The following is a 21,297-nucleotide window of genomic DNA, read 5'->3' as shown; positions in this document are numbered from 1 at the left end:
TGCTTGAGTAAAATGTGAGACGTTGAATGGTGAAACTGCAGTTGCGTAATGACAAACCTGTGTGGCTGCCAAGTCAGCAAAGACATTTTACTAGAAGAAATGAAACTTTAGAGTAACAAAAAATATAATGTAATCACTGTTATCACAATATTGCTAAAAAAAAAAAAAAAAGAAATTTGGTAAAGTTTGCTATGAGGACTGTTTTATTTTTATTTTGAATACAAGAACGAAATCAGCAACCCTGCACACGTTTAAAATGAGTTTTTTTACTTGTAAAAAGCTGAAACCAAATCCTAACATTAAAATAACAAAAAACAGTGTTGTAAAGTGACATGCTGCCCACCTTCCACTTTTCCTGCATTCTCTGCAAAGAAGGTAATTATCTTGCAAAGTCATTTTTTCCTGCAGTCTCATTAAAAAGAGCAAACCGTGTCCAAATTTCTGCTCTCAATCCCCCCCCCCCATAACTCTGTGGCATATATTACCTTGTTATGTATGGGTTTATATTTAAGGCCATTATAATAAAATTATTGCACACATTGATCACACACTTGAAGACACCTGTTACATAACCAAGGAAATAGATTTTGGGGGCAATTTTGCCCATGTGTTTATTATTATGCAATCAATCACAACTGAGCCAAAATTCCTTTTAGTTTGAAAGTAGATTGTCAACTACATTAGGATTTGGTGGGCTACACATACTAACATACTAACATGCAGCCACACTGATAATGAATCTATTTTGCCACCCGTTACTGGAAACAACTTCGATGCAATCACGTCGACTGTAATTTATGACATATACCCCCGTTGTCTCACACCAGTTATCTGTTGGCACGCACAAAGTAAACAACTAAACGCAATTGTACTTCTGCCGAAAAATGAAAATGTCAAATCAGTCACATCTGACTTACCGGCAGCAGCCATATGCTCGCTGGTCCTGATTGGCTGGAAGCCGACAAACGGAATCTGCATTGACAGTACAAGTCCGACGATGTAGAATGTGCTGTAGGCTGTGAAGAGATAAGGACAGGAAAGGAACTTAGAAGCTATCAAAAAACCACAAGCTCCCAAAGGGCCATCAATGTCAGATATTTCGACAAATGTAGACTCATGTCTACTTTCATCCCCCACCAAGTTGTACATGTTTCAGCGTCGCAAATATATTCTCTACGAACGTTGTAGCAGGAGGTCGAATTTGAGAAATCACGGCCAATTGCTTACGATTGTGAGATGGGAATTTGAATTTCGAGCATCTTAACGGAAGGTTCTATTGGAGGGAGATTTTTTTTTTTTTTTTGCATACATTTACATTCATATTCCAATCTAATCGTAAACATCAAGCCATTCCCTACAACATCTTATTACGGTAAACCTGTGCACCATACCTATGTAGACTCTTCGGCTGTAACGTTGCATCAGCAGCAGCACAAACACATGGAGGGGAATCAGGTTGATTATAAACACATAGCCTCCCCATGCCGATACCTGGAAGAGACAAGAACAAAAATAATTCAAGCTTTCATATTCAAATAATATAACTGAATTCAATGATGAGTGAAATTCACATGAGCGTTTGAGAAAGAAATGAGATTGAGCAATATCTCGCCATTCACGGCAATAATTAAGCCAGCTTTTTTGGCCTAATTTCCAGTCGGGCCAAGACTTGTAAGGCTTTGCTTGTTATGCAGTGTACAGTGGGGAAGGAGAAACATTTGGCATCTCCCCTGAGTGCCCCTTTCCCGAAGATGCATAAATCATGGCATGTTTTTTGCGCGTTTCTACGGGGAAGCAAATTGCTTGTTTTCAGCATTAGCATTTACAGCAGAAAGCTAGAACTACTTGTTGCTTTTCTGACAGTCGGAAACATATACATATACATATACATATACAGGACTTGCATAGGACAGACCAGACATATACGTTACAGTGCAAGAATTCAAGTAGTCGCTCTCGGATGGCTTAACATTGACCATGGGCTCGTGCAGAGAGGAATTTATTTTTTTTAAAGCAATAGTTTCTTTTCTTCTTATTCAAAAGTATGAATGCTGAAGACTGCTATATACTGAACTAGAAAACACAAATGAACTAAAAGGAAAATATAGAATCGTGAGGAATGGAGAGAGTCCCACCCGAGGGTGCACTCAAACAAGCTTGGCTGTTAGAACACGGTTCTAAAAGCCAACAGTCTGGCCTACAGCCAAAGGGCAACAGCTCAGGGCAAGAATCCGACAGTGGTTGGAGCAAAGTCTTTTCACTCTTATCACACTCTGAATTTCACAGGCTGACCGCAGGGCCATCCGGAAGAGATATCGCGAACATGGAGCGCAGTGAGAAAAAGTGGTTTGCAGTGTGGACAACTCTGATATACCAAACATTTTTTTTTTGTTTGTGTCAATGCCTGCTTTTTTCCTCATTGTACATTGGTGTAAAGTGCAAACCGTTTGATATTTCCGACATTGTGAAACTACCCTGAATGCACCATTTTGCTTGCTTTACTCTGCAAAGGAATACCCTCACACGATTTGGAATATGGAGGGTGCATTGTGAGCAGTTTATAGAATAAAACATGTTAATTTCACTCAAATCTCAAACAGCAAAACCAGAGAAACATGATAATTTTGCAGTGTTCTCATAATTGTTTCCAGAGCCGTGTAAGTGAATTAGAATAACGGAGCGGCTGGTGCGAGCAGTTTAAATACTCAATTGGGCAAAAATGAGCTCCGCTGCTCCCCGATGATAGTGGGTAGTGACTGTTTAGACAGAGGGATAATGAAAATACATTACTTGGAGAATGAGCATGACAGCAGTAGAGAGTCATGCATAATGCTTCTTCTCCACCCTCGCACACAACCGACTGGAAAAAGGAGGATGTTGCACAGCAACTAGCATGGTTGCCGTTGCTCCCGTCCATCAGGGAAGCCTGCTGCTTTGATCCTTCTCTTTAACTTGCCCTTCTTGTCGCATTTTCTCTCCTGAAGCGGATTTCAAGATCAATGATTTCTTTCTCTCTCTCTTTCTCTCTCCCACTTGTCACATTCAGTTACAACCACGACCAAGTGTCAACATAGGTTGGCAGAATTGTGACCCCGAAAGGGGGGGGGGGGAGCAACAATGAGTTTATGCCGTGCTTTCGCCTCATGACCAAAAGCTGTTTTTGTTGCTAGGGCGACTGTATCAACAACAGTGGGAGGGCTGCGGATAAAGTACACAGACTTATTACCAATACAGAGAGCGCATGATGGAGAATGAAGACACACCAATAATAAAAATCAGAAGCACGGGAGGCTTGAATTTGTATCGTCTCATGAGCAACCCAGCTATGGTGCAAAGAGAAAAACATAATTTGTGCATTCCCTTATCATTCTTGTATACCCCGTCTTCCGACACAAACAACTCTTTTCCTTCGTCTCTACAGCTTCAATTGATTCAGAGACAGTAATATCCATCTTTCAATCAGCCCATCTATCAAAATGAGCCCTTTTGGATGCTGTGATCGATTGTAATTTATCTCATTGGACACCCATCTACGAGCCAGAAAAACTAAGCCAGAGATTTTTATTTAGACCTGGCAAAATTCATTAAATGGGTGCATCTTAAAGCAATTGTCATTCTGACCTACGTGGAAGTCCATTGACCTTAAAAACAACTTGTATTTAACAGTTGTATACTATCTGCAAATACTAAACCGAAGGCTGTGTTAGGTTGTACAAATATCAGCAGTAGTCATGGGATAAAACAAATATCAGCTGTGGTGAATCACGTCAAAATGTCAGCAGTGTCAACGTTTGTGCGGAATGATACTTACCATATAAAAATAGCAGAGACAACAGCCAATAGTCCAAAACACAGAGCCTGTCTTGACAGATTTCACCTGGGAAAGACAATGAATAGATTAGAAGAGGGCTTGCCATATACGATAGGCTGTAAACAAGCACTGACTGGATGTCCAAAAAAATAAAAAAAAAACATCTCCTGGCTGCCCATCGATTCCTATTCTAATCCACAGCGTTTGCCCTCAATAGGACCGTGGGACTGAACAAACACTCGGTGAGAGGTAGAGGACTACTGTGAGAATGGTTATGACATTGTGCGAGCCTTCAGTTATTGAGGATTTTCAATCAAGGTTGAGATGCACTACTGTAGAATAGCCACAGACTTGCACGGAGGTTTAATCTCTAAAAAAAAATAAACTATTGCAAATATATTATATTAATACACCACTTCAGATCTCTTGTGTTGGGATAAATCTTTCCAAATAAGACGAAACAAACACATTAACCCAATTAAGAAACTTTAAATACAAAATGTTTTTCTACGAGCTCAACCTCACGTCTTCTGCTCTGCTCTGCTCTTCCCCACCTGCTGTGACGTTCAATTCAATCTCTTGATATGTGGCCAGTGGGAAAAATTGTTCTCATCTCGCCAAAAATAACAAGCAACTTAAAAAGCAGGTGAATCTACCGCTAATTTGTGTTGAATATTTAATTGGCTTCAAATTTCTTTGACGTGCATCCCGTTCCAATGGGCATCATAATGTGTTACCATACAACTCCAACAATCAAGACGTCAACATGGCCAGCCGGTCAAATTTAAAAGCGTTTTATAACTACACTTTGTGGCTACATTAAGGTAAAAATGCATCGGTGGTTATTCAAGTTGTTCTATTGATGTAAGGTATTAACAAGGACCGTTATGAAGTTTAGTCTGACAGTAAATAGTACACAAATTACACAGTTGCTTTAAAATGGCTGACTGCAAATAGCAGAATTTGACAGAAGACACTGTGGACAGTTTTCATATTTAAAGTCCTATCAAACATATGTTATATTCTCCCCAAGTCCTGATCATAAAAAAAATAAAAGAAAATAGTGCTATTGTTGGTCCAACATTTTATGCATGTTCCGATAGGTTGCACAAGGGAACATTTTGTTGTGAGTATGCATATATTGGAGGGTGCCTTCCCTGGGAATGAAAGGATTCAATTACCGGTATATAGATTATGGAAGAGTGCGCGTGTGTGCGCGCACGCACGCACGCACGCACTTGTGTTTTGAGTATAAACAGATTAAGTGAGTCAAGTTGAATATGCCATTAGTGGTCAAAATGAAAGACTGTCAGATAATGAATCAAAGGGAGGACTGTGACTTGAGGACTTCAATAAGCATTTACGACCGTGTGAGGAACAAAATGGAGCAATAATGTAATAGAATAAGAAAAGCTAGGGTTTGAACAATTAAAAATTGCTACTTAATGCACAGTGTGATTTTTTTTCCCCCCTGCAAGGGGCTCCTGTGAATAACAATTGAAACAATCAAGGGCGGCAGTAAATTGGAGCAACACGACATCAAGTACAAGAACTTATTTTGTGCATTTCTTCCACAAAAACAACCTCACTATGTTTGGGTTGCGTGTCATTCTAAATCCACAAAAAAATAGTAGGCCTCACATCCTAGTACAGTCATTTAGTGGTGAATGGTGATATTACAACTTCAAACTATACAGTAGAACTGGATGCCACAAATTGAGAAAAGTCATGTACAATTTAAGCTGAACCCCATTAATTTAAAAAAAAAAAAAAAAGAAAAAAAAAAAAAGGAAAAAAAAAAGAAAGAGGATTTTGTCCCCTAAATAAATTCTTTTTTTAAAAAGTAAATGATTGAAAACAAGTATTGGGGGCCCACTTTAGTCAAGGAAACACTTTTATAATCACCCAAAACCCCAAAATTTCTCAAGGTGCGACTCAGGCAATTACTTCCAGAAATTTGACAAGCGTGCATGGTGTCCCAAAAAAAAAAAAAATAAAAAAAAAAAAAAAAATAAAAAAAAAAAAACTAGCTGCAAATTCAGGTTCTGTTTCCGTGCTGAGTGTTGGAGGCCTGGAGACGAAGTACAAAGGAAATATGACAGTTGACAACAGCCAACAGCAGACATGACAAATCCTCTCTGTAAATGATTTAAGTATACACCGAGAAATGATTCAGCACTGCACTCGGGAGAAGTAACAAGCCTGTAAGAAATGCTGACCTGTTCACATGCCTACAGGCTATTGTGTGGATGCGATAGCCGACTCAAATATACATGCTATGGCCTGGTAATGCTGACCAATTAAATTAAAAAAAGGACTGTGCTAACAATTTCCAATGGATGAAAATCCCTCAAGAGGAAGAGAAAATCTTTTTTAACAAATTGATACAGCTAATGAAGTTCAAAAGACACTTATGATACACATTCATCTTAAAGAAAGTGCTATATAAATAACGATGACTATAAGTTGACTTAAAGGTGCATTGTGGACTTTGTCACTTTTGACTCAAGACTGCCACCGCTGGCCTAAAGCGGAACTGCAGCCTCTGTGTCAAGCTTGTGCATGGTGCCGGAGTTTTTTTTGTGTGGGTGTGTGTGTGTGTGGGGGGGTGTGTGTGTGTGTGTGTGTGTGCGCGCGCGCGTTTCCATCCCAATTTTGTTGTACACTCGCTAACAACACTGTCTGTCTGTTGCGACGAGCGTGATTTGACACTCCACCCCCGAACACTCCACACAGGAAATATGCAAGCTGATAGCAAAGTCGCAGCTAAATATTCAGGGCTCTTTGTATTCACCTGGGCATTGGTGGAGTATGCATGATGTAGAAAAAGCTTAAACGTTAACATTTTGAACTCCCCAATGCACTTTTAAGCTAACAAGCGTGGTTCCATCCTAATACAAAAATATTCTTTTTCAAGAATTAAACCATAACATCCCAAATAGTGGCTGACTCACATTCCCAATTAATCTAATTTGGTGGAGTCTTGGAGTCTAACAGTCCCCGTGCTCCTCTAATCAAGCACTGTTATAGGTATTTAGAAAAAGAAACGTAATGAAGTAGCAACAATGGAAAGTGAATCCCATGAAGATCATTGCATTACTGTACAGCCAATGAATTGCTCTCTAGTGGAATGATGTATTAAACTACTTAATTTGCCCTTTGGTATTTGAATAGCATAATGCTAGTAAGAAGAGGCATACAACGGAATGAAAATTACGATACTTACTCTCTTTCCTTTCTTAACACGCTCGATATCCAAAACAAATTATCTGGCATCAAGACGAAACCAAAACATGCTCGAATGTTGACTTCAAATGCAACACATCTGGTTGAGGTAAAACCAGACCTAATGCTTTTGTATTCTATGCTTTAAAAGGTTTTATTGTGAAGGTCTGCCATTACTTGGCTGCCACATGGTCGGCATAGAAACCCTCTATGCCTTTTAAGACTTCAGATCTATAATTCATCATCTGTGGCCAAACAACAAAGTGGGGCCACTTTTCTGGTGAAACAAAGTGTGTTTGCTGAAACTGAACAAAGGACTGAAGATGCTCTTCAGGGACAATGCTGCATGTTTATCAAAAGGTAGATGTAATTTAGACTTTTTTTTTTTTTTTTCTCATCTATCTGGCCTGCCAGTGGTTTATTTTTTCCCTCATTTTGTTCTTTTTTTTTATATGAAGACATTCACCTTTGCCTACAGTACAGCTCTTTTGTCTCACAATTTAATCCACCAATTACTACAAATGAAATCAAGCATACACACCCAGAGATAGTAGGTGAACTGCAGGGCAAAGATGGCAATGCCTTCATTGTCAAACGAGCCGGCGACCGAGCGGGAGATGTAGCCCGGGACGATGGCGATGAAGCAGGCTGCCAGCAGCCCTGCGCCCTGATTCCACAGCTCCCGCGTCAGCAAGAACGTGGAGATGGCCGTGAGGCCGCTGAACACCGGCGCCAGGAAGACGCACACGTCTCGAATGTGGACCGTAATGTGAAGCATGTTGAGTACATAGTGGATGAGTCCCGCAGTCACCATTAATCCTGGATATACCTGTGTAGGTGGACAGAGACAGGAAGAGATGGGTTTAACAAATAAATAAATAAATTGAATGACTGCAGAGAGATGAAAATTTGGGAGAAACAAAATCTGATGCAATAAAAAGCTGTCATGTGAAAACAACTAGGTAGTTTCCTTGACAGGTGCTGATGGAAAATATACAGTGCCATGAAAAAGTAATAGCCCACTACTAAAACGCATTTTTGGCACAGTTTGCCCACTTTACTGTTTGATGCCATCAAAAAAAAACAAAAAAAACAGCCACACCAGGGAGCTATAACCCAAATAAAATAGTTTCTATACTATTTAAAGCAATCCTGCCCTGTGTAAAGAGTAAGGCCCTCACCTAATAATGGGTTGGGCGACCCTCAGCAGCAACAACCGAAATTTTAAGTGTTTTTTTTTTTTAAGCTAGGATTTACATCTATGGTGATATTTTGGCCCATTGTTCTTGCAGAATTGCTTTAGTACAGCAACCTGGAGGGTTTTTGATGCCACAACATTTATGTCAGATTTCAGTCCAGATGTATTTAAAAAAATAGATGTCACATTGTATTGATGTTTATCAATACTTAGGTTGGAAAAAAAACATGCACTTTCATTCTGTCATTTCACATACATTTTTGTTTTGTTTTGTTTTTTTGTTAACACTATTGTGACCTTTTTTTTGTATTGCCAACCTCCCCTCGATATTGTGATAATTATCTTATCGTGACCTTCATATCGTATCATGATGTTTGGATATCGTTACATCCCTACCCAGTACCAAAATGAACCAATACCAAATGAACCAGTGGTTGGAAAACCACCGTTTTAAATCATTTCCTGTGTTCATTTTGTGAGCTCATGGTGAATATGTAGTCACTGTTGTGGTAATGTACTGTGAAGGTTCACCGCTGTTCCATGTTTTTGCCATTTGTGGAGAGTAGCTCTCTTTGTGGTTTGCTGGACTACATTAGCTTCAGGAAGGGGTTTGTTCATGAATCGTTTTGGATCGTGGCATTTTGTTGCAGCTTGAGATTTAATAGATGAGAAATGACATCTGTATCTGCTCGCAATTCGTTTGAGTTAGTTGGCATAACTCGGCTCCACAATAAGGACTGATTTTATTTTCAAGATTCATCAAAAATATAACCCGACTTCCAGTTCTGATTCGAATTATGGCCTTGTAGAGCAAAGTTTCCCTTCAGTAAAAGGACAGCACCTGTGATAATTGTTATTCTACAATGTTTAAAATCTCATTTGAACTGGTTCTGTAATGCTGAGAAGTTCTAAATTGTTCATCACAGCAGCACATTTGCAAAGAATGTTTATACATTATTTATAAACATTTCTAAGCAAGCATTCATTTAGTGATGCATTAAGCAGGTTTCTCATTCCAAAAACAAAATGTGCAAAACAAAAGCTTTCATCAAAGATGCACTTGTGTCAACGTCCTGAGGGGTAACAAGGTTTGTTTTATTGCTTTTTATTGTGCTCTATTTGGACCATCACATTAAAGAAACACTTCTTTCTTATCTGTAGTTTCAAGACAAAGCATATCTGGCAGTTCTCTGTGGAATGCATGATGGGTGGTCGTGAAATAGAAATAAGCGGGACCGGTCTCGAAAGAAAGTCCACTGTCACGTTAACTGATAAAAGGCCCATCTATTTGCTAAATGGCGTAACCACCTGAGTGCTCGGAGGCTTAATGTTATCATACACAATTCATGAGAAAAGTCTGAATCTAAATAAAAAATAAAAGCCAGCAGCTTGCTATAAGGCTGGGACGAAGGCAGGGATGGAGCATTGTCAGGATGAGAAAAAGTGGAAAAATGCAGTGGCGGCACTGTAGGAATGCCAATAAAACATTCAAATGTTGCAAGTGGGTAAAAGATACACAAAAGGAATTACTGTACAACACAGAACCTACTTCTCCACTGCACAGTCGTACAATCTCAGTTTGGGGCATTGCTGGATTAATGTTTACATTTGGGAAAAACAGCACAGTTTGATTAAGCTTACAAATCCTCTCAATAAGGTGGAAAATAAGACGGCCGAATCTGTCCAACATGGAGGCAGACACAGAAAGAGACAGGATGACATCCTTCATTTCTTTCTAAACTGCTAATGGACGGACATAGAGAGAAGACAACAAAAGAATCCGAGTAAGCTCTCACGTCGCAAAACTGTACCAGTAATTTCTAACAATATGTCATGTCTTGTTCATTGGTGTTGTAATAATGTTAATCATATCCCCACACTATGCACATGGTCTAAACCCAAACACTATGAGCATTGTAGCACAACCTGCAAATCCATTATTACAAGCTTGGCTTGTCATCTCTCACTTAGCAGCCTCTGACAATAACTACGTGTGACACATGAAGGGACAGGTTTTGGTGTTCCTCGCTGCGTTTGTGCATTAGAGAGTAAAAAATTCAAACATTATCTGTCATTTTTAAAGCTTCTGCCCTTTACCATCTGCTACAGTGGGCGATGGGATGATAATGGTACCTGCACATCATTTGAAGCATCGTCGCAACTGTGCAGAGGAATTTTGTAACGAGCTCAGAATTCACTGCTCTGACAGATAAAGAAGACACAAGCAAAATGAAAACTATCCATCCATCCATTTTTTTAAACCTCTTATCTTCACTAGATTCTAGATTAATTAAAAAAATAATTAAAACAAAATTGCCAAATACGCTACATTATTGTTCTTGTTAAAATGTGTTTTTAACCAGTACCTAGAAAGGGAATACGGACAAAGTAGACATGTGTGACTCAGAGCATGACCTCATTTTCCCATGGAGGTACTTACTGTGCCACCAACAATCCTTCCCAGCGGGTACCATGCCCTTTCATCAAACCAGTTAAGAAACTCATAGAAACCATTGGTTGTGAGATGATGTGTTGATCTGTAGTTGAACCTAAAGAGACACAAAAGGGGTCAAGTTAAGTGTAAGGCTATAATACCACATGACATTTTCATCTTTGTCACAGCTTGCCAAATTGCTATGTCAGCTGACAGACCAGAAGCACTTTTCCGAAAAGGAATGGGTTTTCTGCAAGCAGCAACAATGGGCAAGCTGCAGCGGCTTCACCTTGTGAGAAAGGGGAAGATAAGGCTTCAATTCACCCAGAGCCTTTTGCGGTGATGCCAATTGCTCAGGTCAGCCTTAAGATAAAAAGAAAAAAAAAAAAAAAGATTGCAGGAAAATGCGCTTTGTGGTGATTACCAGAGAGGTATACTAAAGAGGCGAGGATTATTCAGATTTGCTATTCAAACTAATCATCAGATTCCTTGGTGTGTACATGCAAGCTACTATGTGATTAAAAAACTAAGAATCAGCACCATCTTAAACATCTAATTATGCAGGCATACTTTTCTTTAGTTAAACCAGTTGTGATCGTTATCGCAACATATACAGGGAGTCCGTTTTTGTTGCGATACGTTGAGAAATGACGTGAAACTGTTTCACTAAAAAGGTGCTTTTCTGACCAGATTTCCAATAGGCAAAATAACACAAAAGTGTTCCCCAAAAAGGTAGTTTAGCTCAATTTCCCTAAAACTCATAATCCGATTTTTAAAAATTCATACTGCGTTGTATTTAGGTTTAAGTGGCCTTTCGCTTTTACTTTACCATGACGAACGGGAAGATCTTGAAACAGATAGACAGTTCACTATCAACTATGTGATCGGACATGATCATTTCCTGTTCAGTAGACTTTTGGTTCCAGACATCCGGTCAGCACCTTGAATAATTAATCATTCTTGCAAGAGAATAGAATTGGAAAAGTAAGTAAATTAGACCGTAGCGTTTCACAGTGGAATTATTAAGTGACTTACATTTAAAATATTAGCCCAGGTGTCTTAACAACACAACTTTGCAATGTGAATGTGAAGTGAACCTTATTAAAATTCCACATAGAATATTTGAGGGGCACATCCATAATCCTATTACAAGACACATAGACATCCATAATCACATAGGACTACTCCAAAGAGGATGTCAGCTAAAATCCTCCTTGTGAGTATGCCTGATTGACAAAACTCATTTGCAGCAGATGTTTAAGTAAAGTGACAGCCACTGAACAACACAAAACAACAGATGGAAAAATTAGAAGGGTGGTTCTAATCACTGGAGATTAAGATTAAATACGAAGTTATGTCAATAACTGCTGGTTGGCAAATTTTGGGTGGGCACAAAACTGCAACTTGGGGCTACAGTAAACCCACACTGTTCTCAGGCGATAAGGGTAGACTGGAGACCTCTGGCAAGAGTAGGGAAAAAAATAAAAAAAATAAAACAACCTTAAAGTGACAGTGTGTAAAATGTAGTGCCATCTTGTGGTGAACTAATACAATGCAACAACCTATAGCGGTTCAGGGAGACCATACTTTGCAGGTCGACCTGGTGGTAAAAAGGAAGCGGTGCTTAAAATTGGAAGACAATACAGTATTAATATTAATTGACAAGTTGTTCATTTATGCGGCGCTCCGTTTTTGTCGAAAACTGCCTCGTCTCGCACTTCTCCCGAGGCTTCAATAGAGATGTTCTTCATGCGCCTAATGAACATTAAGTGTCAACTTAAGAATTTAAGGGCATATTTTTCACTTAAATGTTGGCCATATTTATATTTGAGTATCTGCTTGCAATGCAGATACGTTGTCAACTTGTTGGTAAGATGATCTACAATATATTGATGTATGATGAAGAAGAGTTACACATTTACAGATTTTCACAGTTCTACCTGGCCCGAAGAGACAAAGTATAACTCTGACGTGACCCCTAATGAAAAGAAGCTTGACACTCCTGAGTTCTGATCTATAGTAATTTAAACAGACTAATTGGGAGCACTATATGGATTGCGTTTTAAGGTTAATTAAAAATAATTCCTGTATTTATACATTTTAATTTATTATGTGCCACAAAAGCCAATGCCAAATAAATGTCTGAGCAAATCAAGGTTATCATTTTTATGACTGTGGCGGGTGTGCCCCAATAAGGAAATGAATGGGAAACTGAGCCCATTTTGCCTTCACTCTGTGCAGGTACATGCTAATTATCTCCCAAAGAGAATTTAATTGGATACATGAAGGTTTTCGTTAGCAAGTAAGTCAATTTAAAATCCAATAAACACAATTCACTGCAGCTATTAATGTTAACAAAATGTAACAATTTCCATTCTGAACAGTGCTAAATCGAATGGTGTGTTTCAAGTCACTTTGTGGGTGTCTCTGAAATTGTAGCTAATACTAATCAGAAGAAGAAAATTAAACACTAAGGCCTAAACAGAACAAATAAATCCAAACAATGGCATACGAGTCAAAGGAAATGGATTTCGGAGGATTTGCTTTTATCTACAAAAATAAATGCAATTTTTACCATCAAGCAAAACTGGGCAAAGCACTGGGGGAATCAGGAAGAAGCAGAAGATAACATCACATTGAAATCCCACAGAAATTGACTAATTACTGACACAAAACAGCTTGGGTGGGTGGCTATTTAATGGGACTTTGCAAACACAAACGCCAAAGGCAAACGGAAGAAGTTGTCTGCCTATTCATCAGTGACAGTGATGCATATTGAGAACATTTTGAAGCATTTTTATTACCGTGTGTCATTATGACTTCAGTCCTCATCTTGACTTGACAGTACAAAAAAAAACAAAAAAACAAAAAAAAAAACTGAGTAATGTCCAAATATTTACCTGCTGCAAGAAGAAATAGACCTTAAAAAAAAAAAAAAAAAAAGAGTATGATAAACGAAAATACAGCCGTGGACACAAAGATGTCAGGCGTGCAATTGATTGCTGTTTAAAAAATAAAATTGTCATTGTTCTTGTGTTGCGCATAACGGCTTTGTTATGTACTGCAAAGTCACCAAGAGAGCGTGAGAAATATATCTCCATCCCAATGGACAGAAATTCAGCGCAAGCACTGTCAAGACACTGACATTTTTGCAGCCTCTCTGCAAACTAAATCATTAATACGGTGTGTTAAATCACACAAGTTAATGCTGCTCCACACAAAGCCGCAATCGCTGCATGAAGACTTGCCATTGGTTATCGGTAATCCTGGTTGGTCAACAGCCAGCAGAGAACAATAACATGCGGTATGTGACTGTCCTTAAAGTAGAAGTCAATCTTAAGCATTTCTTGGCAATGTTATATGTGACCTTACTCTAAACATGACATTTGATTAATATTATATTCGTGGAATATGAGTTATGAAGCAAAATCTTGGGGCGGCAATTTTGCCACTTGCTGTCGACTGATAATGACATCAATTTTGCTCAGCGTTCTGGCAACGACAAATAACAGCTCACCTGTTTTCTGAAGCTGAGCTGTGATTGGTTATCTGAGCCCTGAGCAACCAGAATGCCATATTTAGACTAGTGGGGCTGCATATAACATATTTGGCTCCAGTGCCCCAGCGAACCTTGTGAGGAATAAGCGGATGATATATGGAGGTAGTGACTTAAGATGTGGAGAGACTCTTCACTGCACAGGAAGAACTAAACACAATCTTTCCCCGATTAGGCATCTAAGAGGCATTATTAGTCGATGTTGCAGTTAAATGAATGGTAAAATTGCTTATTCAATACACTGACCACCATTGCAGAACACAAAGATCACGATAAATTTTTGCTTGTTGTTGAACCCGTTTACTGCCATTAACACACACTCGATGTTGCAGTCTCTGCAGAAGGGTCCATAACGTTGTTGCCGGCTGAAGTAGCAGTGAAGTTCCATGATGGAAGTAACCCACAAATGTGATTTGTTTGTTGTCCTTGCTCAATAACTACACTTCACCAACAGATAAAAACGAGTTATGGGGGATTACGTTACATTCTGAATGTATAAAAAGTTGTAGATGACACATCGGAAGGACAAGTTCGCTAAGCACCAGTTTATCACAAAACACCATTTTTAAATGGTCCATATACATAATCAAGTATCTTTATAAAGCTAGTTCAGTGTTTACAGAGGCTACGTATTATGTGATGGCTTTTGTTCATTAAAATAACTGAACATCTGACGAATAAATCTTTTACAAGTCCAGTTTTATTTTACTGGACCTGTTTAACGAGTACCGTGAATTAACATATGCTTGTCCATATTTATAAAAACAGGTCGGATGCGGGAGTCTTTTGCCACTTCCCAAAATAATCTGCCAAAAAAACCCAAAACAATTTGGTCAACCATCTTGGTTACTTGAATTTATGAGGAATTTCTAATACTAAAAACAAATTACATCATATTACGGAGTGCAACACATGCTTGGTCAGGTTGTTTTTTTTTGGTAAAAGTTGGAGAGGAACCCAGACGACACAAGAAATGTTGTCCCACTGCACGAAACCCCCAAGCAGTGCTCGTTTGATGTAGCAGCCGTTATCCCCGTAATTTAATGAGCAACCAAGCAGAATACAGATAACTCCAAAGGGGGCTTTTCCTGTCTTTGTAAAACACAAAGTTACACTATTCTAACCGTGACTTTACATGCATAATTTAGTGGAGGAAAAGGGGACACCAATTTGTTTAGAGGGGGGCGAAATTCCTGTGCTAAATCAAGCATTGGATTTTCTTCCAATTATATCATCCCAGTTATGGGGGAGTTTTCACACTTAAGGGCTTTGGTGGGAAGGATGAAGGATCGCTCATGGCTAAACGGATGATACTATAGTGTATGCTCTGCTCCTCATCAGGCAGAGGAAACCCAAATTAATCTCAGCGCCCAGAGAATTTAGTTTCTCTGCGACAGAAAGCAGGCAGTACAGCTTTTTATTTATTTTTTTTTAATTTTTTTTAAAAATAAGGTCCTAACTGAGTCACAGTGGTTGAATTTAATATAAATTCTCCATGCGTCTTAAAATGTAGCATGAGTTACAGTGACATGACCCAATTTGTACCCGGAGCACATAAAAGAAAAAATAAATAAACAGAATAAAATACATCACACTCTCCTCCAAAAGTATTGGAACAATTTACTTTCGTTGTACACTGAAAATTATTTTTGGTTTAAGGTCTATATACCCGAATTTTATTAATTCTTTGCTTTTATATTTTCAAAAGGTCGACATGAGTAGGAATGGCAAGTCAGCAGAATTTACTGAGGAACAGTTAATCTAATATTTCAAATTTCTACCCACAACCTTATGATAAACAATCAAATCCAAAAGGCACAAAAGGCAATAATGACCTCATACTGCTCGCGCTCCACCATACTTGACAGATTAGAGTTTGAATGACTAACCTCTGCTTCTCGCTTTAAATCTCCAAATCGCAGAGTGGGAAGCACATCCAACAGCCTGTTGTAGCGAGTCAAGAGACGCGTGAGAGTGCTTCATTCGTAGCCAAATTCAGCTTTTGTCTAGCCGCACCAACGTTGGCTAAAAAAGGCATGATTTAGAACTGAAAAGTATTTTATTTATTTATTTTTTTAAGTTAATTGGACTCAAACAATCCTGATAAGCAGAATTTTTTTTAAATCTTTAAGTAATCATAAATAATCCCGGTAAGTGATTTTAAATCTTAAAAGTCCATACATCAGTTCTTTAAACAGCTAATCCTGTTCAGGATCGCTGAGCAGCTGGAGACTATCCCAGATGACTTGGGGTGAGACGTGCACTACGCACCCTGGACTGATCGCCAGTCAATCACAGGGTGATTACGTTTGCAGCATTCGCTGGGAAATGAGCCTGCGCCAGCCGCATGGAAGGCAGCTTAGTGAACCGCTACGCTACCATCTTGTCGGTTACCATTTTCACTCTAGGGTACATCTCCTTCTGAACGCTCCTTCATCCAGGCCTGTTCACGCGGGTCTATGTTCATGAGAGCCTGGATGAGATGATTGAAAAGAAGAAAGAGATGACTACACACTTTGGGGCTTCTGATTGAACTGGAGCCCAGAGTGACAACTGGGGGGAAATCATTCCTTTGCGCTCTCTTGCAAGTTACTGAAGCAGACACAGACAGCATGAAGTCTCAAGCTGTTTAGGTAACACTTTAAAGAGATACCTCACTTATTTAGCCCATTATAGCAATGAAAAGTTAATATTTTGTTTCGAATTAATTTAATATTTTCATTATTTTTCACTCACAATTAGTACATTTAAAAACACATTTTGCGACTTTTGCGGATTTTGATTTCTCTCTTTCTCGTCATGGTTCTTTCAAGGTCGCAACCGTTCGTGCTTGAAGTTGAGTCAATTGCAGTGGACTCTCGTCGCTTACCCTAACTGACCGTATTCTTGTGTGAATATCTCCATGAAGAATATTACTAGCACGTTCACGGTCAATTAAAAGATTTGAGCCGTCATTAAGTCAGCCAAGTTTATGTTCACATTGGGAAATTCAGGCTCATTCTTATATTGTGGTAGAAAGTCCCCCATGGACACTAATAATTAAACATATTTTTGGTTCACACTGAGGTTTCAAGTAGTGATGAATCATCTCAGCTGAAGCAAACAAAAGACCAATTAAAGGGGACAACGACACAGCCACTGTAATAATATGGTATTTTAATGAGCTTCTGGCATGTCAGTCACCATTGACACACAGTTCATTTTAATAAACGCACACCATGCAACAAAGAGTAATTGGTAGCTGTGAGTGAGCCAATGAATACAGCTAAAAGCACCGAGCATCTGTGTGAATGTCTTAATAGCGCCATTCCCCTACATACATCTGCAAATTCATCCAAAAACAGTATTTGTTTTTTTTTCGGCATTCTGTTTTTGTTTATTGGAGAGCATTACCCTTGGCGTGTCGTAACAGTATTTAGTCACATGCATTTGTCCCTTTTTTTTGCAGTCATAATTCTGGAGTTGTCTTTCAATTGTGTACGGGGCATCGAACGCATTAACATTGTTGTACTCGTCTCCTCAAGACTGCATAGATGGGAGCGATTCAATTCTATTTTGTTCATTTACTTACCTTTGTGCATTATGCAGAGTGCTACACTACTTTTTGCAATTGCATTTGTCAATATTTTGTAATATTTTATGCTACAGTTTCACACTGTGGTTCAGTAATGACCAAAAGCAAATTTCGGCACCAACTAGATTTATTAAATTAGACCAAAAACAGTCAGAAAGAAAGAAAGAACTTTTGCTCATCAAGTTTTATGTACCAAGGTATTGAACACCCCCCCCCCCCCCCAAAAAAAAGATGTATTGCACAATTGACTGTGGTGCCCACTGACTGCACATTGGTGAGAAAGGATCAGATCCATGCAAGTTTTTCAATAGCATGTCTGGGACTGTATTTTGAACAGTATTAATTTCATTTGCATGGTGATAACTTAAGTGTGAAACTGGATTGTTGCTATTTCCCAAAGTAACAATTTACTGTCTTGTGTATACAGCAAAACAAACAAATGGCAAAAACCGGTAGCAAAATTTCTTTGGAATTTTGTGAATTTGTTTTTTTTTTTTTTCCAAGACAGACCCAGCTGCTCAAAAATCAATCTACTCTTCAGCAGATTCTATTTTATGGGCACTTCTGAAAGACTTCTATCCGCCAAAGACACTTTTTACACAGTTGGTAAAGAGGGCAGATAAAAACTTCCCAACGTCATAACACAGCAAAGACACACGACGACAAAAAAACTATGAAAACAATGAAATCTCTATGGCTGTATCTACAGAACCTCCCTCAGATTGGATGCCTGACAGGTATTAAATCCTTCCACAATTTCTATCCCCAACCCCCTCCCCTCTTTATCTTTTCTCCAAATGTAGCTGTAGTCTCCCACGGAGCTGCATGCCGACACCTGTCAGTATGCCCAGATTCAAGCCTTTCATTCTTCCACACTTCTACCCCGAAGCCCCGCGCATAGCATCCAGAGGATATATTTTAAGAAATACATGACGCTGCGTTAACTGAGACCATATTCAAGACTCTCTTAAATGCACAAGTATAGACAAGACGACAGACCAAGATGCCAAATTAAAAAGCTCAAATTAATTAAGAATATCACTCGAGATGAACATGGACAAACACCCAAATCTCAAAAACAAACACCGTCATTCCAGCTTTTCCAGAGAATTTAATTGCATTTTTCTCCCCATCTTCACTCCACTGTCAGACAAAACTACGACATGAACCGTCATATCATGATATGATAGTTACTATTTAATTGCGGCTTTTAAGCAAGCTATGAACAGCTATTTTTTTGCATAAGCTATGAATGTAATTTTTTTATTATTTAATTAAAATCATACATTGTTGTCTGAACATTTTGCACAGTATTGATGAATTAAACCTTTAAATAAATGTTTGTTGGTTTTATAATAAAAAATAAAATTTTTCACACATTGAGAAGAATTTGTGCTTTGTGTAGTATTATCTCATCTGTGGGTATGCGTTCCCACAAGATTTGTGTGGAAATTCGTTATTTGAAGGAAAAACACCCCCGAAGTCAATATCAACTTCCTGTTAGCATTTGCTAACTTCCTGTTAGCGGTAGGCTCACAGACATTGTGCTCACTGGGACCTTCCCAGGAGCAGCAATTTTCCTGTCTGGTCTGCAAACATTTCCATGCTTTGTTGGTGCTCTGACATGTGCTGTCAAACAGCAGGATCTTATAGAGGTGTTTGTCTTTGGAAATAATTTCCAGGCAACTAATTGATTTTTTAAAATGTCATTAATTAAGGGGTAGAATTCTGAGTGTAAAATGAATTAATCCATTTTGGTGTAAGGCTGTAACAAAATATACTGTAAATGAGGAACGTGACCGACGTGCCAGTCAAAACCAGTATCAACACTAGTCCACCTTTTCACATGAAATCAATAAAACAGCCATTCTGTGCTTCTACCACGCACCCTGTAAAACCTCCAACTGTGTCGCACGATGTGAAAAACACGAGGCTGTGGTTCTCGGTTATGTGATCAGCATAACTAAAGATGAATAAACAGCGATTGGATTTTCAATCCACTTGATTGACCTGACAAAAATCTGAACCAACCATTTTTCACAATTACATTTGCAATTTCTTTGTTTGAGAGTCCAGGGAACACACACATTACTCCGACTTCATGTTGGCTGCTAGCAGCCTGTCAGCAAATACAATGTGTGTGTTTGTTACTTTATCTCAAATCAAGTTTAAAATGTTTGTTATGAGCACTTCCACAGAGAATGGGGATGTTTTAACTTTAAGTAATCGTTTAGAGCCATTATTTTTATTTAAATTTGTCCAAATCCTCTGATTACAGCATATAAGCAGTAATTGTTCACTGATTTCTGTAGTCTTTCATGAAAGAGGACTGATTATCTTCTGTGTTTAATCAATTTAAGACATTTGCAAACATCTGTTTACCTTGGAAATCAATGACCGAACCGGTAACATCAATCAACCCCGCTTTTATTTTTTTTTTAAATCTCTGTAACAAATATGAAGTACAAAATAAACACTAATCACTGGTTAATAAACAGCAATCAGGGAGTCAAATGTTTTTGTAATACAATTTAATGCAAAATCAAAATGAATCCAATTAGTCAATTGATTGAATAATCAATAGATTATCATCATCATCATCAGATTCTAATATTAGGGCTGCACAATATATTAAAAACAATATCGATATCATGATATTGGCCGATGCAATATGCATATCGCAAAGACTTGCAATATGCTTGATATGGAATTTTATGCTTTTATCTGAATTTGACCAGGCAGACTGTCGGGTTTACCTGTTTGACATTTATTAAACATGGCAAAAAGGAGAGAAGACACTCAGATCAAAGCTCGCGAGGAACTGACTGATACAATTCACTACTGCACTCTCTGGAAAAAAAAAAAAAATACCATCCTCACCCTCTTTTTATTTGCTTTCCATGCCCCTAGTTACGTGGGTGTTCCAACCCTAATAATGCAAATACAAAACATAGTTGTAACACCGTGTACTTAACGAAAATGTGCACTGCCATAAAATACTTTATTATCGAGAGGTAATTACAATTAAGAATACATTGAGTTTGATTATTTTGCCGTATGAAAAAAATGCAATCCTTTCATGAGATAATAAAAATGTCATTTCTTTAGGTACATGTTAAATATCACAATATCATCGATATCGCTATATTCAGCAACTATAACACACATCGCATGTTCTTCCAATATCGTGCAGCCCTCGAGCATATCCTTACTAACAGACTTAAAATGGTGTGCAAAAAAAATAAAACCAAAATCCAACTTACACTATGCAGTGTGGTAAACTATGTGACCACCCAGATGCTAGGTAAGCAGGCTCTAATGAGAGAAAGTGGCCTCTGGCCAGTATTTAACACTCAGAAACAATGTTAAGGTCACTCCTTGGGGCAAATTCCAAGCTCTAAGTAGAAATGCTCAGACTCTTTTCAAGTTAACAACATACTTGGCCTGTCCACTGCTAATCTTTTACAAAGAGTAGCATACCAGTGAGAGCAAACAGGAA

The 21,297-nt window shown here is 38.5% G+C and overlaps 1 protein-coding gene across 3 annotated transcripts in view; it reads right to left on the bottom strand.

Annotated features, from left to right (window-relative positions):
• stt3b (STT3 oligosaccharyltransferase complex catalytic subunit B) overlaps window positions 1-21,297 on the bottom strand; it is a 64,835-nt gene that overhangs the window by 16,880 nt on the left and 26,658 nt on the right. For all 3 annotated transcript variants that reach the window (XM_077507170.1, XM_077507171.1, XM_077507169.1), the window contains 5 exons: window positions 10,675-10,783; window positions 7,578-7,865; window positions 3,812-3,877; window positions 1,392-1,491; window positions 918-1,016 (listed from right to left, as the gene is read on the bottom strand). In XM_077507170.1, coding sequence (XP_077363296.1) covers window positions 918-1,016; window positions 1,392-1,491; window positions 3,812-3,877; window positions 7,578-7,865; window positions 10,675-10,783 — 662 coding nt within the window. The remainder of the gene's footprint in view (window positions 1-917; window positions 1,017-1,391; window positions 1,492-3,811; window positions 3,878-7,577; window positions 7,866-10,674; window positions 10,784-21,297) is intronic.

The sequence above is a fragment of the Festucalex cinctus genome, chromosome 19 (assembly GCF_051991245.1).
Source record: "Festucalex cinctus isolate MCC-2025b chromosome 19, RoL_Fcin_1.0, whole genome shotgun sequence".
Classification (NCBI taxonomy): Eukaryota; Metazoa; Chordata; class Actinopteri; order Syngnathiformes; family Syngnathidae; genus Festucalex; species Festucalex cinctus.
Note: the sequence above shows the minus strand (reverse complement) of the source record. Positions and strands in the feature narration are given on the sequence as shown.